Source organism: Ictidomys tridecemlineatus, chromosome 8, assembly GCF_052094955.1.
Source record: "Ictidomys tridecemlineatus isolate mIctTri1 chromosome 8, mIctTri1.hap1, whole genome shotgun sequence".
In the NCBI taxonomy this organism is placed as follows: domain Eukaryota; kingdom Metazoa; phylum Chordata; class Mammalia; order Rodentia; family Sciuridae; genus Ictidomys; species Ictidomys tridecemlineatus.
This window is the reverse complement of record NC_135484.1, coordinates 22,313,862-22,335,512: the sequence shown is the minus strand read 5'-3', so window position 1 is coordinate 22,335,512 and position 21,651 is coordinate 22,313,862. Positions and strand designations below refer to the sequence as shown.

The 21,651-nt window shown below is 39.6% G+C and overlaps 1 protein-coding gene across 17 annotated transcripts in view; it reads left to right on the top strand.

The window, feature by feature from the left end:
- The first annotated feature begins 20,360 nt into the window (after positions 1–20,360).
- Aig1 (androgen induced 1) overlaps positions 20,361–21,651 on the top strand; it is a 237,461-nt gene continuing 236,170 nt past the window's right edge. For 6 of the 17 annotated variants that reach the window (XR_005733018.2, XM_078018991.1, XM_040283406.2 and 3 more), the window contains exon 1: positions 20,553–20,775. Coding sequence is in view for 16 of the 17 variants with exons in the window: in XM_078018991.1 (XP_077875117.1) it covers positions 20,635–20,775 (141 nt within the window). In the remaining variant the exon portion in view is untranslated. Of the gene's footprint in view, positions 20,469–20,545; positions 20,776–21,651 lie in introns of those variants that run through there. The other 11 variants (XM_078018994.1, XM_078018993.1, XM_040283410.2 and 8 more) reach the window with 9 other exon arrangements.

The window sequence follows — 21,651 nt, the reverse complement described above, 5'->3', positions numbered from 1 at the left end:
CATTAAAGCTGCCTTTTTATGTTTTAGAACATCCCTTTCCACCATCATCCCCATACTGCATATACCTAAACTCACTTTAACGGATAGCACTGCTCTCATTTTACATAGCCTTTCTTTTTCTTTTTTCTTTTGATATCAGGCATTGAACCCAGAGACATTTAACCACTGAGCAAATCCCCAGCCCTTTTTAAATATTTGTTTCTAGAGACAGGGTCTCACTGAATTACTTAGCACCTTGCTAAATTGCTGAGGCTGTCTTTGAACTCGCCATCCTCCTGCCTCAGCCTCCCCAGCTGCTGGGATTATAGGTATGTGCTGCCGGCCTCATAGCCTTTCTTAATGGTTTGAGGAACAATGGACAAGTATTTAGAGGTGATTGAAAAATGGCTTGATAGGTTAGATGATTGTTGTATATGCATGTTTTCCTGGATTTGTTATCTGGAAGGGGGTCCTTCCTACCTTACTGTGACTCATGAGTTTGATTTGGGGTTTGATGACTCTCGGATGCCACATTCTGGAATCCTGGTCGTAAACAAAACCCCTTGGTCCCCATTAATCCATGCAGTGGGTAATCCCAGAAAACCAGTGGAATAAAAGGGTAAACATCTATGTGAAGCCTAGGCTAATTCAGACATCTCTGGCTAATCTCAGTAATTATTTTTCAAAAATTCTTGTCTTCAAACATTTCAAATCAGAACTAGTGTGCTAGTTAGTTTTACATTGCTGGAACCAAAATACTTGACAAGAACAACTTAGAGGACAAGTTTATTTGGGGCTCATGGTTTCAGAGGTTCAGTCCATGGTTGGCCAGCTCCATGACTGTGAGCCCGAGATGAGTCAGGACATCACTGCAGAAGGTGTGGCAGGGGAAAGCTGCTCAGCTCATAGTGGCCAGAAGCAGAAAGAGAGGAGCCGGGGACAAGATATATAATCTTCAAGGACACATCCCCTGTGACTCACTTCCCCCAGCCACAGCTCTACCTGCCTACAGTTATGGCCCAGTAACCCATTCAAATTATTAATCCATTCAATGGATTAGTCTGCTGATTACTTTATAGCTCTTGAAACTGATTCACCTCTGAACCTTCCTGTATTGCCTAACATGAGCTTGTTAGGGGACACCTCATATCCAAACTATAACAACTAGGCCTCTGTTTGGTGTTCTCATTTGTATCCTATAGTTCTTGGTTTTCATTTTTACCTATTTACCACTAACAAAAACATCATTTAAAAAATTGTTTAAAAGGAAGAAAATAGTAAATGTCTCCACCCCAACCCCTAAATCATTCATCTGAGAAAGCCACTGAGTGTATTTTTGGTGTATGTCTTTCCAGCTTTTTGACTCTTTATGCAAGCATGCATGTAAACATATCACCAAAACTACATCCATATTTGGGTATAATTTGCTCATGCTTTTTCACTTAACATTATATGTTGGACGTAGTTCAATATGAACACACACAGGATCTTTCCAGTCTTCTAAATAGCTGCATAGAATTCCATTCCAGTCTATGGAGTCGTAATTTATTTAAACATTTTTCCCAGTGGTATTCTTAGTTATTGGCTTGTTGTATATACTCCTAGCCTTTATTCATTTGTATACTATTGCTAGGGACATATACTATATTGTAATTACTGTGTGTGGCACTGTGACCCCTGTAGTTTTGGACACTGATCCCACCTGCAGGCTACTGCCTGGATTGGCAGTGCAAGCGGCATACAGAGAGTTGACTCATCTGATTGCTCATGCTACAGTACCCCAACTCATCAACCCATCTGTTACTCTCGATGCCCCTCATTCACTGCATCTATCAACTCAAGGCACAAAGATACTCTTTTATAAAAGCCTTTTCTGCATAAATTTTGAAAAAAACTTTTTTTGTCCATTGATTTTGTTTATTGTTTATTTTCCATTTTTCAGTTATTTATTTGGGAGGTGGGTACCGGGATTGAACTCAGAGGCACTCAGCCACTGAGCCACATGCTCAGCACTATTTTGTATTTTATTTAGAAACAAGGTCTCACTGAGTTGCTTAGAGCCTCACTTTTGCTGAGGCTGGCTTTGAACTTGTGATTCTCCTGCTTCAGCCTCCAGAGCTGCTGGGATTACAAGCGCATGCCACTGCTCCTGGCCATCTCTCAGTTATTTAACACAGTTTCTGGTACAGGAGACACTGTGTGTGTGTGTGTGTGTGTGTGTGTGTGTGTGTGTGTGTGTGTCCTCCAGGAGGTTCTAGATGTATTTATTTGCCATATGTTTTTAGGGTACTTCTAGGGATTTGGAATGGTAAGAAAAGCTGTAACATGTGGGTATGCTTTCTGCTTTTGGATGAGATTTTATTTGTAATCTAGCAATGACTAACGTTTACAAATGTTTTGTGTGTTGGTTATAAAGCTCTCTATAGATTTTTAAGTGATTTGAGTTATTAGCATCTTTTGTAAATTTACTTGTCTTATCTACTTGATCTGACAAATTCTAAGAGAGATGTTGTGGGAAGCAGAATAATACCTCCTAGCGGATTCCACCTCCTGATCCTCAGAAATTGTGCATATGTTAAATTATATGGTGAAAGGGCATTAAGACAACTTATCAGCTCATCTTAAACCAAGGAGATTTTCCCAGATTATCCATGTGGACCCAATATCTTTATTCTTGATAATTCTAGGCTAAGCATTTGGTTTTGTTCTCTGAATTAACTGATTTTATTTTTCTGCTTTTTTTTAACTTATGGTGATGATTGCTCCAGACATTACAACCTGTATATCAATCTTTAACTTTGCTACTTCTCAGTTAACTGCTGGGATATTTTTTTTTTAATTTTTATTTTTTTGGACATTGATAGACCTTTTTATTTCATTCATTTATTTATATGTGGTACGAAGTATTGAACCCAGTGCCTCACACATGCTAGGCAAGTGCTCTACCGCGGAGCCACAAACCCAGCCCAGTACTGCTGGAATCTTGAGACACTAACTCACCCTCTTCCTGTCTTTTATGCTATGTTTGCACATGCTTATTTCTACATCTATTCTAAACTCCCTACGCTGGCTCTTGTTTCGTATAGTAATGTATATTTACCCACATATTTTCCCATCCACCGTCCTTTATTTCCTGCTAAATTTCCATATTCCCAAATTTCCATGTTTACTTTTTTTTTTTTTTTAAAGGTAAAAGGTTTATTTTGGTTCATAGTTTCAGAGGTTTCGTCCATGGTCAGTTGGCCTGATTTTTGAGCCTGTGGTGAGGCAGCCTCTTTGAGGGCATGCCCCCAGTGACCTAAGACCTTCCATTAGGCCTCACCTTTTAAAGATTCCACACTGCCCAACAGTACCAATATGGGGACCAAGCCTTCAACACATGGGCCTGTGGGGGACATTACAGATCCAAATGATTTATCAATTTTAGGCCATCTCTTAATGAGTACTCCTCTCCAATAATTTTCCATGTTTACTTTTGCCAATAGAACTCCCTTAGGCATTTCAGGACAGGCCTCCTGGTAGTACGTTGTCTCAGGTTTGCCTTTGCGTTTGCTTTTTGCTCCTTTCATTGTTTGCTTGAAATGTTTTTGTTTGGCCTTCATTTGGGAAGGTGACTTTCCACAGGTTGGCTGTTGGTTTCCATCCCTGTTGTCTCCTGGCTTCTGTAGTTCCTAGGAAGAAGCAGCTGCCGGTCATGTGTCTTTTTCCCTCTGCCTGGTTTAGAGATCTTCTCTGTCTTGAGTTTAGTCATTTCGTGGTGAGTTGCCCAGTTGTGATTTTCCTTATGCTTCCCCTGCTTTAGGGTCTGTTGAAAACTTTTTAATGAGCAGGTTAAATCTTCAGCTTCTGCCCCATTTCTTTCCCCTTGCTGTCTGAAACCCTAACTATACAGGTTGGCTCTCTTGCCCATGTCCTGTCTGTCTCTCATTTGTTTCTCTTTTCCCTCAATTCTTCTTCTCCTGTGCTTTGTGCATTTCTTTTTTATATATTTACAGTTCACAAGTCCTGTAGTTATCAGTGTCCAATCTACTGTTAAACGTATACACTGAGGGTTTTTAAATTCAACTTGGAAATAATTTGCTTTGAAACTGATTTAAATTCCCAGTAATTTTTTGAAAACAGTAGAATGAGTCTCTATATTCTTTTCATCCAGATTTCCCAGTTAATGGTTTCATAGCTGTTTGCTCCATCTCTCTTTCTATAGATAGACAGACCGAGATATGTATATTCCAGTGTATGATGGCTTTTGTGTGTGTGTGTGTGTGTGTGCATGTTTGTGTGTGTGTCTCTGTGTGTGAACAATTGGAGAACAAGGACAAAATTTTGAAATATATGTGTGTACTTATGTATATGTATCCATACATGTTCATTTGCATCTCTAATTATGTTTCTATTATAACATATTCAATTTCAATCCAAGACCTTAAGGGATCTTTATTCTTTTTCCCACTCCATATTTATAAATCTCATCTTTCGGAGTAAGACAGCTGCTCTCTATCACTTATGCCCTATCACTCCTAAATACTCCCAAAGAGACTCTTCTACATATTTATCACCAAACTTTTCAAGCCAGAAAATGAACATTGATAAAAACTACTACTAAACCAGTCCATTAACAGCCATCCACAATCCCTATTCCAAAAATTCCAGCATTCCCAACAATGTCTAGTTTTCCCCTCTGATTCAGGATATGATCTAGGATCATTTTATATTTGTTGTTTTATTTTTTCATCCTCTTCCAATCTGTAACACTTCCTTGGCTTTTTCCTATTTGTCAAGACCTTGATAGTTTTAGAAGTACAGTCTTTTCTTTCTTTATCTTCAATTTGGATTTCTAGTTTTCATTGGGTTGTAATCTGTTATTATCCTTTATTTTGATGCTCAACTCCCCCCACCCCACGTTTGGCTAGTTGAATCTTTCAAAAACTGATTCCTGTGTCATTTCAGTGTGTTGCCTTCAATATTTCTTTATTTGGGGAGCAATACGATGAACCATGCTCATCTTGAATTTTTCCTGCCCTGGTTCTTGAATTAGCTATTTTTACAAGAGGTCCTTACTCTTTTTGACAGATATCATTACATAGAAATTGAGATCTGCATGCTTGGTATACCCAATGCTACTGGGGCATCATTGTACTTAAGACTCTCCACATGGACAAAATTTTGAAATATATGTGTGTACTTAGGTATATGCATCCATATGTATTCATATGCAACTATAACCATATATGTATTATAACACACTAAATTTTAATCCAAGACCTTAGGGTTCTTTATTCTTTTCCACATTCCATATTTATAATTCTCATCTTTCATCTTTCATTATAATTCTCATCTTTCCTTAACTTCAATATGAATACTTTCAAAATAAATCCATCCTCCTTGGCACAGTCAATTTTCTTCAAATGCCAGGTACTACCATGGTCAACTCATTAATACCACTTTCTTCATCTTCAGGCAAATCATCGCTCTGAACTTGCTGTGGTTTGAATGTTGAACGTTCCTCAAAGGTCCATATGTAAGAACTTCCCCTCGAGTGTGATAGTACTAGGAGGTCCTGTAGACCTGTGAGAGGTGGGGCTCTAACGGAAGCCCTTAGGTCATTGGAAACATGCCCTTGGAAGGGACTGTGAACTTAGGGGACTGGTCTCTTCCTCATTCACTCTCTTTGCTTCTTGACTCATAATGTGACTATTGACTCTGATATGTGCTCCTACCATTGCCATTCAGTGTCCTCATCAGTGGCCCAAACCAACCAGATGTTGGACTTAAACCTCCTGAACTGTGAGCTAAATACACCTTTTCTCTTTATAAGGGTTATTGCCTTGGGTATTTCCTTGTAATAATGCAAAACTGACTAATGCAGAACTCTTCTCTACCAAATCCTTGGTTCTTTGACATGCCACTGCCTTCATGCCCCTGACCCTTTGTCTTTGGCTGCTAGTTATAATGCAAGCTGTGACTCTTCATCTTGGCTTCTTCTAGTCTTCTGAGAATACCAGGATCTCTATAGTAGCTTTCTTTGAGGGGCAGCCTATAGTTTTAGAATTCTAGAAGTTTTAGAATTCTAAGTTCTAGAAACCTTAGAATCTTAAATATTCCCATATAAAAGCCACCTTTGGATTTTACCAACTCCTCCCTCTTATAAGTTGTATCTTACCTCTGTTATTTCTGTCCCAACCCCTTCCATTTATCACAGTGAAACTATGGGGAATTTCATGTTATTTTTTATAAGTTTGGGGCTGTTTTAGCCTCGGAATTCAGTAAGTGCCTTAGCCCGAGTTTGAGGCCTTTCACATCTCAAATGAATTACTGAAGCCTTAGATAACTGCTAAAAACGTTGCTCATTTCCCATTTTTTCCTTGATGCATCCCTCTTCCTGGACTCAGCCTGGTCCTTGCTTGCTCTTTGTCCTGACCTCCAAATTGGCACTTTTTCCTAAGAGAAAAAACGATTGATATCATCAATTCACCACTGAAAAGTTTTCACTTCTCTGGAATTTTAATCCATTGAGTACCCATTTCTAAAGCTCTCCAGTTTCCCTGTGAATGTATAATTCACCTGGGTTCCTCTCATTGTCGTCAGTTCAAGCATTGGCCTGCCACAGCATACTACATCTTTTCTGAAGGTAGAAGTTCTCTCTGATGCTTAAGAAATATTTTCTGTCACTTTATAGTTAATTCTTGGTCCAAAACACATCTGTCCATGTTTTTGGAAGCATGAAGTACCGGGATTGGTTTCTATACCACTTTAGATCTAGTAGAAAATTGATTGAATCTAACAATTGTAAATTAGGCTTGTGTGAATAAAATATGAATAGTTTCAGTGACCTCCTTTGGCAAGAGGGAAATATTAGGAAGTTCTCATTCTAGCACTGAATATTTGAAATCATGCCTCATCTGGAATGTTACAGTATTTCAGCAGTGACCAGTCGTATCAGCCCTCTTCTTCCCGATCTATCAATCAAGGCTACCAGATCTAACACGCTCTCTCACTGTCTCATATGTTTTCATCTTTTGCTATCATGTAGTCACTTCACGTCAACTGTGTTCTTTCTAAGCAAAAGAGAGTCATTAGTAAACAGAAGACGAACTCTCTGTCCTTGTGGAGATTATATTATAGTAGAAGGATACAGAAAATAAACATAGACAATAACAGGACATATGGTTGATATATAAGTCTAGGTATGTGAACCCATTGGTCTTAAACAGGGGTAAGAGGTTGGAAACAAAGATGTTTTATGAAACCAAGCCCTGTCCTCTGTAAGGGATTTGACAAGATCCCAAGAGTCTCCAGGACAGTCTGGGTAGACAGTACCCATAATAATAGATGAAAGTCTCCTATGCAGGTATTTTATCTCTGCTGATGATGAAGTTCTTTCTCTATTCATTATAAAACTTAGATGGCCATGGTGTTAAGTTGGGAAGGTTGGAGATGTTGTGATGTACAAGAACAGGGAAAATTATTTCCTGTATTCTGTGTATCTTACTTGAAGAATGTGCACTAAGTTAGACATTAGGTGCCATTTTATGGCTCCTCTGGGTCTAACTTGTATAAGGATTACAATGTCTCCCAAGTTTCTTCTGTTCAGATACATCCTTGTCTTTGTTTCTAAAATTTGAAGGGCTTCTGCTAGCCCATGAAATAGAACCTCTGCCCTCACTGGGGTTTCAGCACTTATACCCCCTTCCTATGTTCAGAGCTCCTGGTGAGGAGTGACTTTCCTAATGGATGAAAATGGGGTGGGGGGAAGCGCCTATTTTTAAAATTCTGTTTCAGATTAATGCTCTTATAGAATAGGTGCATTCTTCTCTATTGCAAGGTCTACGGTTTCACATAGATATGATCATGTTTCCCGTAGATCCAAACCACCCTTTCCAAACCTGCACTGGCATTGACATTGTCTCCTAGCTGGCTCCCATGGCTTTGGAACCTGTACACCAAAGGAGCGTGACCAGTCCCACCAAGATGCTCGACAGTTTCTTTGAAGTTACTCTAAAACTGCAGTGGGCCAGAACATCCCAAATTGTTCTTGGCATTTACATTATTTAACGTACTGCCCAATGAAAGGATTACAAAACTGTGGTGTGTGTGTGTGTGTATACATATAAGTATATATGTGATATATATGATATGTATTTTATAAATATAATGGAATATTATTTAGCCAAAAAGAATGAATATCTGTCACTTGCAACAAGAAGATGAAACTGTAAGACATTACATTAAGTGACATAAGCCAGGCACAGGAAGACATACTGCATGTTCTTGCTGACATGTAGAAGCTAAAACCAAACAAACAGACAAAAACTGTCCTCAAAAGAAAGGAGAGTAGAATGTGATTGTTAGAGGCTAGGAAGGATGACTGTAAGGAGAGAGAGGAGGAGGTGAGATAACAGGGACTAAAATACAGTTAGGAGGAATAAGCCCCCGTGTTCTATAGCTCAAAAGGGTGACTATAGTTCACAACAGCCTATTATACACTTCATGAAGAACCAGAAAACAGGAGTCCAAATTTTCCAAACACAAAGAAATGATAAATGTTTAAGGAGGCAGAATTGATAATTATTCTGATTTTATGATTTACACATTACATATATGTATCATCACATTATACTTCATAAATATGTGCAATTATTATATGTCAGTTAAAAAGAAAAAAAACTAAAATTAAAAATAGTCATAATTGTAAAAACTTTCTTTAAGGGACATCAGATAACTGTTCACTCTCCCTAGGATCAGCTGGGATTCACTGTGCCCATCAGATCTGATTCCTCACCCCATCTTCTCTCTGCTTACCTTCAGGCAATCATAGAAAAATGACTTTCCCTAATTATCCCAAACACATAAAAGCTACATCAGGAAAGCTGATGGCATCAACTAATCTTGACACTGCAGCAGGCTCACTAAGTAAAGTTGAATTTCCATTCAGTAAAACCAAGACCACATATATATCAAATGTTGTCTCTTTTGCTATCTAAACATACCTTTCTTTGTTCCGATTATTCTTTGCAGTCTTGCTTAATATATTATGAATGTGATGCTTCCTATGTGTTTTGTTGTTTTTCTTGTTTGATAATACTGCTAGAATGTGATTGATATCCCCAAGGTAAATACACAATGATTTCTATGTCATTATAAATATACCATTGAAATAGTATTAGAAATTAATGTGTAATTAAAGTGCCACCTTCTTTCTTGAAGACCCCATAATGTATGTATTAGTAGAAAAAAGCAAAATAAAAGGTAGGCAAAGTATGGCTTGATAAATAGAATAAGAAAGAAGTATTAAAGAGAGGATAGCCTGGCTGGGTGGTAGTAGTGGTACAGTGATAAGGGATAAAGGTGGGTAGTTGTCAGTGGCTGCCTGAGAGAAGAAAAGATAATTGACATGATGTTCAGTTGAGTACTTTTTCCTTTTCTAGAATGATGGAGAGAGGAGGAAAAATGACTAGGGTAAATGATATTTTCTGGAATCAAAGAGGTTACAAATTACTATAATAAAATATTTATAAGAAAAGGGTGTAAAAATATTAATAAATAACTGTTCTGAGAGTTATTCATGAAAGGCAGGACTAAGTTGGATCAAAATTACCTTGAAGTCTCAAACCATACAAGCAAGAAGATGAAATGAATTGTTTAAGGTGTTGAAAAAAATAAACCCCACTAGGATCCTGTATTCAGCAACATTATTCTGCAGAAATATTTTCTCAAATAGACAAGAATTGAGGGAATCTGTACTGGTAAACCTGTTTTGCAAGAAATGTTAAGTTAGTTCTTTCTAGAGGAGGAAAACTACTTAGATCAGAAACTAGGACTCACGTAAAGAGAGTAAGAATGTCATGGGAGGAACGAATGAAGGTAACCATTTCTTTTCCTTTTTCTTAATTGGTCTAACAGATAATAGTTTATTCCAAATAAGAACAGTGCATTTGGTGATTACAGCATATGGATAAGTGAAATGAAGAACATAGATGTTATAAAAGGCTGTAGCTCAATGGTAGACAACAAGTTTAACATGCACAAGGACTTGGTTTCAATTCCCAATGCATGTGCATGTATACACACACACACACACACACACATACACACACACACACAGTAAGGAAACACAATGACATATTATAAAGGATGGGAGGAAAGAATTAGAAATGCTTTGTTGTATGGTACTTTCACTACCTGTGAAGGAATAAATGAATCTGATGTATAACTCTATGCCCACAGCTTTGACAACCTAGGTGAAATAGCCTAACTCCCCCAAAAGACAGTCTACCAAAACTCACTCACACACACACACACACACACACACACACACACACACACACACACGCATATGACTTGAGTAGGCCTATATCTATTAAAATAATTGAATAGATAATTTATGATCTTGCACAAGAGAAAGCACAAGACCAGGTGGGATCAGTAGTAAATTCAATGAAGACAGAAATGACACAAGTCTCTACTGTCTATTTCCAGAAAATAGAATCAAAGGGAGCACTTCCTAACTCATTTATGAGGCCAACATACCAAAACCAAAGATAATATAAGAAACTACAAAGCAATCTCTCTCATGAATACATGCAAAATTTCTCAACAAATTATTAGGAAATAAAATCCCACAATGTCCAAAAAGAATTTTATAACACGAACAAGTGAAATTTATTCCAAGTGTGAAAGTCTTGTTGAGTATTTAAAAAAATTAATTAAGTGCTGGGGCTGTAGCTCAGTGGCAGAGCACTTGCCTAGCATGCATGAGGCACTGGGTTTGATCTTCAGCACCACATGAAAAAAAAAACAAATAAAATAAAGACATTCAGTCCATCTACAACTACAAAAAAAATTTAAATCAATTTATATGATCCATCATATCAACCAGTAAAAGAAAAATGTATGATCACAAAAGCAAAAGCACTTGACAAAATCCAACATCCATCCACTCAGTATGACAAGTCATTTTAAAAATGTCCAAACCTGTAGAACTGCACAGCAACATGGAGAGTGAACCATACAGTAAACTGTGGACTTTATTTATTAATAGTGATTCTATTCTGTCCCATCAATTCTAACAGAAGTATTACATGACAGCAACCTCTAGATATTAGGGGAAACTGCATGTAGGGATAAAGGGGGACAAGATACAGATGATCTTTGACTTCACAATAGTTTGACTTACAATCTTTCACCTTCAGGATGGTGTAAAAGTTGTATATGTTCACGAAGAACTAAACTTTGAATTTTGATCTCTTGTCAGGACAGCAATATGTGATACAATCCTCTGTCACAATGCTGGGCCACATCTCCCAGTCAGCCGACACCACCGGGGAGGGGAAACAGCTGACACTTTAAAGGGTGCTTTGTTACTAAGCCAGGATTCTGGTATGTTTAGTGAATTAAATGCATTTTTCACTTAAGGTATTTTCAACTTAAGATGGATTTATAGCAATACCAACCCACTGTAAGTTGAAGAACATTCATATGTGGGAACATGGGCATTCTCTGTACTTTCTGCTCAATTTTTTTCTGTGAACTAAAACTATGGTCATTGAACTCTTCTTTGAGTCTCAGTTTCAGCATTTATAAACTGGAACACCAGGAGTAGTTAGTCTTCCTTCCTTCAAGTAGAAGATTCTGTCATTCTGTAATGACTGATCTCCAATATATTTTAAGGTAGAAGGAAATAGTAGTTTGAAAGAAAATAATTCATTGACTAAAGCAAAACTTAAAAAGAATATCATTCTGCAATATCAGCAAGCCAGTGAATAGAATTCCTGGATGAATCTGGTGACCAAATGCCATTTATGTGAAAGAATAATGGGAAAACGATCTTCAGTAGGTATTGAACATGTATTCATTCAAAGAAGGTAGAGCTCCGGTTTTCAGAAGATGACTTCAGATCCCTCTGTTGATTAACTGGCATGGCCAAATGATCACAAATGATGATCAATAAATTAAAAGTCTATGAAAAGATTTGTGCCTCTTGGAATTCTTAGATAGAATTTTCTCCTCCTTACGAATTAGACATGATGAATGGTAGACATGGTTTATGCCTGGCATGATACATTTCTGTCAGGTATGGCCCTTAGCCTGGATGGAGGAGGCAGGGTCTGTGAGGAGAGGTCAGAACTTTACTGTAACAGGTGAAAAACAACCCAGATCCCAGGACCTGTCATTGGCAGAGAAGGAATTGAACCTACTATGTGAGAATGTACTAGTAGCATTGTGTACTGCTCGTCCAGTGTGATGATTAAGAACTCACAACACATGGTTTTCATACCCAGCTCTGCCATTTATAGATCATGTGAGCTTGGGTAGTTCACTTAATTGAGTCTGCTTCTACATTTCCTCTTTTATAAATGAAAATAATAATAGCAACCATTTTCAGTGAGGATGAAATGAATTAATTCTTGCAAAGTGCTCAGAGCTTGGCACCTGGCCCATAGTATTCTATGAGTGTTTATTATATAAAAATACATAAATTTAAATCTTGTTCTTACATTTTCATGATTCTGCACTTTTTAAAGAATACCAGAAAATAACACAAAATATATCTTCTTGTATCATCATTTAGCTTCTTGTGATAGAACACTCTATTACATTGTTTTAAATAAATATTTTTTTATGAAAAATCATAAGAAATCTGGAAAGAAACCACAGTTTTTTGTTGGTTCAGCAGGTTATTGCTCTATGGGCAAATGTCTCTGAAAATCTCTTTTCCTCATGATTATAAGATGGCTACTGTAGCACGGGCCATCAAATAGACAGTGAAACAGGAAAACATGGGTTAGGATAAGGACTGCACTAGGTAAATATTTCGGAGTCCTCCCAGAAGATTCTAACTTTACTTGGAGCCAGGGCCTGGGACAGCCATATCATGGTCTTCCATGTAATTTCCCAAATATGGTTATCCACTGATACCTTCCTCTACATTCAGAACCCATCAGTAACCTGAGAAAATGGTTTGTTTTTACTGATAAACAAATTTTTGAGAGGAATAGAAATTGAATGCTCAGCTCCCGAAGGTGTCAGAACAAGACTTAGCCCCAAGAGGCCTGCAAAGGTACTAGGTCTTCTCTTCGGTGAGAGAAGTGGAAATAGCTTGGGCTCTCAGTTGCCTACATTCACAGATCATTTAAACTGCCTCCTGGCTCTTAGCAAGGCTGCCTGATGCTACCACCATCTCTCAGGGCAAGTTCACAAGTCTCCTGAAAACAAAACACTGGCGCTTCATTTAGTTTTATTGAGCTCTTCTTTTGTGCTGGATGTTTATTATGCTAACTTCCCAAATGGACTTTCGGCTAACTCTCTGGATGACTAACACAGGGGACCAATAAATGGACTGCAGACATTTTAGCTGCCCTTAATTTGGGGAAAAGTTGCTTAATATGGTAAGAGGGAGCAGCCCATCCCATCATCCCTGCATTCCACATTTCTGTAATATTGCTTTTATGGAGAGGCCATTGGTTCCTGCAAAGCCTTGCCTTCTTTGGACAAAGAGTCTGGGTCCCAAGGGGATAGTTTAATTAGCTGTTTCATGTAATCTAAACTATCAAGAGATAAGTTTTCCATCTTACAAAAGAGGGAACGCTCACTGCCAACTACCTCACTTATGGCCTGACAACTGTGAAGGGCATCTCAGGTAAGTCCCTGCTGCATGGGTGACGGTGCAGAGATGCCCAAGGGAAGAGAGAGCATAGACCTCTGTAGAAGGTGCCACCATGACATTTAGTAAAATGTTAAAGCGCTTTCCTGTTGACAAAATATTATGCAAATATAGGCATTATTATAGAATTCCAGTCGGAACTGACCTTGGAAGATGAGTAGAATTTCAACCAATGGAGAGGTGCTGTGAATTATTAGTGCCCGAGGGGGATGGAAATGTTTTACTGAACGTTGAGTAAAAGTAAATGTTGAGTTTTGGAGGAAAAGCAAGCATTCCTATGAAAACAGAATCTGCAATTATGTAAAGAGATGCAATCATGGAAGTCGAAAAACTGGGTTAAGGTCAGCTAACTCATGGAAGACGTTAAATGTCATACTCTAAGGGAGTAAGATTTCCTGTAGGCCATGGGAAATCACTATTTTTGAGAAGAGACGTGATCTGATCTGACCTATATTTTTAGGAAGACAATTCTAGTGGTGGTGAGAAGGGTGATGTGGGATGCAGGGGATGAGGCAGGAAAACCAGCTGCAGAGTTTATTCAACCAGGCAATAGCAGGAGACTGAAAAGTGAAAGCTCCACCCTGAGAAATGTTGCAAAGAACAAATTACTATAATTGACTCTTAACCTTGGGCAGTTTAGCTAATTTACTGGTTGTGGCAGGAACTCTTCATGGTCTCCCAACACCCTTTTCTCCCTTATATTAGTTTGCTAGGGCATTCATAACAAGCTGGGTGGCTTGAAACAACAGAAATTTGTTTCCTCAGTTCTGGTGGCTGAAAGCCTAAGATCAAGGTGCAGCTGAGTTGGTTCCTATGGAGGCCTATGAGAAAGAATTTGCTGTGTGCCCTAATCTCCCAGCTTTTGGAAACAGTCAGTAACCCTGAGCATTCCTTGGCTTGTCATCAGTCTAATCTCTGCTCCTGTCTTCTGAGGGCCTTCTCCTCCTGTGGGTCTCTGTTCCTGTAAGGACACCAGTCATGTTGGATTAGGGCCTACTCTATTCCAGTATTCCATCGTTTATCTTAAGTAATTATATCTGCATTCCTATTTCCAAATAAGGTCACTTTCTGAGGTACCAGGGGTTAGAACTTCAACATATCTTTTGGAGGAACACAAATCAACCCATAAAACCCCACTTTTGTGTTACTGGAGTCCTGCTTTTTGGGCTGGGCCACAGGAATCTGGAGACTCCCTTTCCCAGCAGTGGCCCCATGGTGAGGGCCTGCCAATGAAGTAAGTGCAGGGGGAAGTGGTGCGCAGCTTCTGCAGACCTTCCTTAAGCGGGGACAGTGTATTGCCACATACCACTTCCACCCGCACCCTACAGGCTAGTGCTCCTCCACATGGTTTACTGCTAGGACAAGGAGTTTCCATTCTGGGTGACACATCCTCATGCTTGCCTCCTGTCCCACCTAGGAACAGCGTTGTCAATTCCAGTGTCAGTTGTCATGGCTTTAAAAGGGGAGGAGTCTAGAGTGACTTTGAAGCAGGACTGGCAGAGTTCTGTAGACACTCTGGGTAAGAGGGTCAAAATGTGCTCTGGGGATTGTGACTCAGTGGTAGAGCACTTGCCTAGGACATGTGAGGCACTGGGTTCGATCCTCAGCACCACATAAAAATATAAATAAATAAAATTAAGTTATTATTATTTTTTTAAAAAGGTGTTCTTTCAAAAGGAGAGTGCAGAAGTCCCGCCCTGAGACCTGCTAGTTGACTAGAGAACACAGATGTGCTCTTTATTTTGGCTGACATAATGTCATGTTGAAATTTGCTGCTATGGTGGAGGCTTTAAGAGGTGATCAGGTATTAAGGCCTCTCTCATGGAACTGGGCCACTTACTGTGAAAGTGGGTTGTTAGAAAGCAAGCCTGTTCCTTGAGTGTTTCCTCTTCCGCCTATATCCACTTGCCCTTCTACTTTCCTATTATGTTATACGATAGCACAAGTCTCTTGACAGATGCAAGCACCTGATCTTGGATTTGAAGACTCCAGACCATCACTTGAATGTCTTTCCTTTATAAATTACTCTCAGGCATTCTGTTATAGTAACAGAAAGAGGACTAAGACACAACATTTCCAAAAATTTAAATTGGAATGCATTTATTAGACTAAAAGTAAATGGTATTTGTTCTCATTTTTCATAGGCCTAGTCATGTCCTATTACCTTACATATAGCTTAACTATGTATATGTCTGGTCTCTACAGGATTTGATCTTATGACATTAAAACATTTTTTAATATTTAATTTTTAGTTGTAGTTGGGCACAATATCTTTTTTTAAAAAAAGTGGTTTTTTTTTTGTAGTTGTAGTTGGACACAATACCTTTATATTATTTATTTATTTATTTACATGTGGTGCTGAGGATGGAACCCAGGGCCTTGAACGTGCTAGCCAAGTGCTCCACCACTAAGCCACAACCCCAGCCCAACATTAAAACATTTTTATTTATCAAATTAAATTTAGTTTTTAAACCAATACATAAAATTGTACATATTAGTAGGGTATTATGATATTTCAATACATGTAGACATTGTGTAATCAGGTTAATACATCTATCTGTTCAAATATTTATCTCTTTTTTTATGGTGAAAACATTCAAAATTATTTAAAACCTTTTGAAATAGTCTTTAAATATTTGTTCAGTATTTATTTAGAATAGAGGCTAAAGGTGGTGAAGAAAAAGGACCCTGGTTATGGTAGCCCCACCTCTACTATCCAGAGCAAAATTTAGTCCTGCTCCTCAATTCCTATATATTGCACTCATCAAAACAAAACTCTACAATTACTCTGACACCCATGTGGAGGGTGAGGGACAGTTAGAAACTCTTTGTTGTTACTCTAAAATGTTTTAGGAGGTCCTTATGTCCATCATCACCATCTACCCAAGTTGCTTATGAAAAGAAACATTTAAAAACCCACAGTATCCTCCCCTGGGAAAATTCTGGTAGTACATGACCTTTATCTTGCCATGCCTCCAGCATGTTTGAGCAGAAGAGGCTGGAACCTCAGGCCATCTGGCTCTGTCTTGATGTTTCTCACATGGAAGGCAGGTACTATTTCCAGAAATTAGGAACTGCAGAGAGGGCAATTTTTGAGAAGGAAATAATGAGTACAGGTTATATATGTAGAATTTGAACCACCAATGAACCACGCAGGTGGATCATTCTGAATAGGAAGGCGAGATCATAAACCCCAAAGGGGGGTTCTCAGATGATATGAGCTTAAACACCATGTCTTATGGGATGGGTTGGGTTTGACTGTATGTGAAGAGAGAACATTCAAGCAGGACAAGGAGCATTGGCCAGCACACTGTTAGCAGTAGGATACTTATGAATGAGATCTGTGCACTGATCTACACACTAACTTTTCTAAAGCTTTTTAACAATTCTTGATAGAATTCTTAGCATTTAGATATCTCATACCTTAGCAAAGATCTCTATAACAAACAGTCCATTTTCAAATCAGCAAATCTGGTATAGTCAGCAACATCAACAAAACTGCTAGTGCCTGCTGTTCCATTTGGCCTACAAAAAACAACTCTTCCTGGTTAATAGGAAAAATATCAGGCTAATCAAATGTATTGGCACTACATTTTATATCTAAGGCAAAATTTAAAAGCTATAATGAGCATCAATTTCAGGAAAAATGATTTTTTACCTACTTCCCTTAGTCTTTCTCAACTGCTCTTCAGGGCAAAAGCACTCTCCTTGGCACCTCAGCTCATATAAACAGGTGTGAACAAGTACACGTGTTAGGTTATAAAAGTGTGGTTTCTTAATTGGTTTTGAGCTCCAAATAATACTTGAAAAGTGACTTTCTCAATTCAAAACACAGACATTACAGTGTACTTTTGGTGGTAAAAAAACTGGAAACAACCTAAATATCCAAGAACAGGGAAAAGTTTAAGCAAAATATGATATATCTGTATTATGTTGCACTATGCAATCATTAAACATGTTTTTCACAAATTTTACATGAGGGAAAATTCTCATTAAACTTAAGAGATAAATTTAAATGATGCAAATGGTTATATAGTAGGTTACACCCATCTAACTAGGCATTATAAAAAAAAACAGGCAGGAAAATGCTAAAATATTCAGTGTTTTCTCTGGGTGGAGCTAATGTTGAATTTTTTCCTATTTTCATATTATCAACATGCTACTTTCATAATAAAGAAAAAATAAGCATCTGAAAGGTTGCAATAGTGAGAGGATTTTTCCAATGCCCAAGCCTCTGAAAAGGACATGTCCTGACTTCCACCCCTGTGGTGGCAAAAAAGTGTGAAGGGGGATAAATTATTGGTCCAAATATATTGATATTGTTAGAAATTGCTTATTTAATGTAAATGCAGAACTAAAGCAAATGCATAGACATTGATTATCATAAACTTTACATAAACACAGTTCTTCCTCTAGAATTTTAAAGCAAAGACCTATACTTAAATGAAGTTGGCTTCTTGGAATACAACATAAGGGAGACACAGGGGTTCTTGTCATTTCCAAAATTAGCAGGTATTATCACCACCAATATGTCCAAGTTCTCCCCTTCCAAACACACACACACACACACACACACACACACACACACACACAGAATTTGTATCAGTTTTTAGAAGTCCTTAGAGTATTCTCAGCCCTTATATAGCCTTAAGAGTAAGAACATTAAAATAACTACAAGTTAAAATAGGGTTTGAAATCTTTCCTTGGTGTTTCTTATGTTTACTAGTATCCATCAAACTCAGTAGGACAAGGATTTTCTTTTCATCTCATTAATGGTGCAGTAGAAGAAAAAAATTTAGAAAGTGGCATGCAGATATTTCTTCTATAGAATGTAAACAGTATTCCTTAAATCAAATGTGGAATCATCATACACAAGTAGAAGTGAGTAATGTATTACAGTTTATAAAAAGAAATAACCTACTGAGTGAAGTTCTAAGAGCAATAGCCTATTGTATTATTTACACTGTAAAATATAATCTGTGTGTATATCAATATTATATCACAAAGAATACCTGTAAAACATGAATAACATTATTAGATATGGATTAAAATCAAAGAGAGCAATCCTGGACATGTTTACAAACAGTGATTAAGAAGTTCTAAAAATTGTAGACTGACATTCTCATAAAATAGTATTTGAGTCAAGCTTTATGCAAATGCTTCATTTTTTAAAATATAGAATCTATGGGGCTGGGATTGTGGCTCAGCGGTAGGGTCCTTGCCTAGCACGGACAGAACCGAGGTTCGATCCTCAGCACCACATAAAAATAAAAAGGCATTGTGTTGTGTCCATCTACACCGAAAAAAAATAAATATTAAAAAAAGAAAAATATATAGAACTATCTCATTTTGGTTAGCAAATCACACAACACAACCAAACCTATTATGTTTGAACACTTAAGTATTATTTATTTGAAAAGAAACTGACCATAGGAAAAAAAATTTAAGGAGCTTTATGGAAATATCATTTTATTTTGTAATGATGGGGACAGGGAGTCTTAAGATGATTTTCTAAAATCTAAACTAGGAAAGGTACATCCAACTTTGAGAATATCACATTAACACACAAAATTTTGTCAAGGCCTTTGATAGCTAGGTAAGTCTCCAAAAAATCTTTTTTGGGAACTTATGAATATGTAACAAGGATACACACAAAAATAGACCCAACTATTACATGACAGTAAGTCTATAAATCATCAATGAAGAACAATCTTATGCTAATACAACCTTGTGATTTCAATTTCTATGAGCAAAATTACAAAGCCAATTTCAGAAAATCTAGTGGGTCTCTTTTTAGTTTAGATGTTCATTGAAAATAACGCAGGAAAACATTCTGATTTGCTACTTTCTCTTTACCTCTGAAGCTATGCTTACCCGGCCACTTCTTACTCCACATCCTCTCTGACTCAGAGACTATTTGGAGAGGACACCTGTTCTAAATGGATCCACAGGAAATACCTATGTGGTCTATCACAGTGTGACCCTGCATCTGGTTGGTTGAAATACGATCATGATTTAAGGAAAAAAAAAAATGCTGCCCACAGACTGAGGCAACTTTAGAGTGACAACATTTACTGGAAGGCAGAGGGAATCCAGTTTATATTTATTTTCGTCCCATTAAGCTCTGGTTTCGTACTGCTGGTGGGGTGGGAGTGGGGTGGGGTGGGGGTGGGGTGGGGCGGCGGAAGTCAATGGGTAAAAGTGAGTTTAACGCCCCAAGGACTTAAGTTACAGCACACGGGTTTTGTTTTTGAATTGAATGGAGTCTTTAGCAACAAGTGTTACCTGGCACTACTTTCTTTATAGCTTTACATTTATAAACCTCTTGTCCAAAGTTCATATTCTAGCTTGTGTTGTTTGTTGTCAGGATGGTAAACCTCTTGCAGAACAGTGCAGGGTAGTCCCCGCCTGAAAGCACGATTTATGAGTCAGGGGCGACCTGACAGCGCTGACACCTCCCCTGGACCCGCACTGGGCACCTCGCCTGGCCCAGAGCAGCGTCCCAGGGGCTGGAACACTGGTTGACAGGAGGGTCCCCTGATTCAATCCAGGTTCCTGGCCCCCTCGCCCGGCCCTGCTCCCTCCACGCCCGGCAGATGCCATCAGCGGCAGTGCCCCAAGTCACTGTGCACTTCCCGAGGCCGGGTGACACTCTCGGAGCCCGCCCACCCCTTCCCGGGACGCCTAGAGGGCGCCCCCGGCCGGGTCTCCCGGGCCCCGCGAAAGCAGGAGCAGAATGACGAAGGTGACGGAAGAGATGACGCCACGCCGCCCGCCTGGCCGCAGCCGGCCACCGGGAGCGCCCACAAACAACGCCCCGCCCGCGCAGGTCGCCCGGGCGCTCGCGGCCGCGCCGGTCCCGCGGGGCACGCGCTCTCCCGCAGCCCCCGCCCCCTGTCACGCCGCGTCCGGGTTCCCACGGCGCTCGCCCCCGCGCGCCTGGCGCCGCCCGCGCGCCCTCCGCGCCGCCCGGCCCGCCCAGGCCTCTCGCGAACATGGCGCTTGTCCCCTGCCAGGTGCTGCGGGTGGCGATCCTGCTGTCCTATTGCTCTATCCTGTGCAATTACAAGGCCATCGAAATGCCCTCGCATCAGACCTACGGAGGGAGCTGGAAATTTCTGACGTTCATTGATCTGGTAAGGCCGTCCCCTCCCCCCAACCGCCCGCCCTGCGCCCGGTGTCCCGTGTGCGTTTCGGGGGCGCCAGCACCTGCGCGCCTTCCCCTGTGTTCGCGTCTTCCCAGTGACGCTTCACAGCGTCTGAAGGCCTGGCTGCCTCCGCTGTGGCACCTTCGGAACCACCCACCGTTACCTGGTAGCTGGGGACGAATGGAGGTGGGGCGTGGCCAGGCGGTGGGCTATTGGAGAGGGACACAGACCTGCTTCTAAGAGGTGACATGAGAAGATTCATCATCTACCCAAAGCATCCGACGACCTTGATCACGAGTGGCCTCAGTCGCATTCGCCCTCAAGGTGCTTTCTAGAGCACCCGCCATCGCCATCGGATAAATTTGCAGCATCGAAGGAAACTGGGTATTGTCTAGTTACTTGAAGCTTCGTGTGAAAGCGCCCAAATCCCTCTTCTATGACAGATGAAGCACCTAATAAACTTAACTTGTTTGCATCTGGGTTTTTTTTTTTTTCCCATTGTCGATAGTTTCCTTGCAACCTTTGCCCCAGAAACATCAAGGGAGAGAGATTTCAAAGTGTATTCCTACTGTGGCTGTGCACTGCTCTTGGTCTCCTCTGGTATAAGTTTGCAGTGTTTGCATAAGCAGGTCCTCTGTTGGCACCACATGATACTCTTAACAGGTATAGGTTATTATTATTTTAAAGGTTGTCTGTTTCTGGTACTAAAAGGGCTTCCACAGGGACACAGGGTAGACTTTGGAACTTCTGGGCCAAAGATCAGGACACACACACACACACACACACACACACACACACACACACGCACACAAAAAGACTATCAAGCATGGGCAGAGGGTTAAAACAAAAGCAACAGAGTTCTAA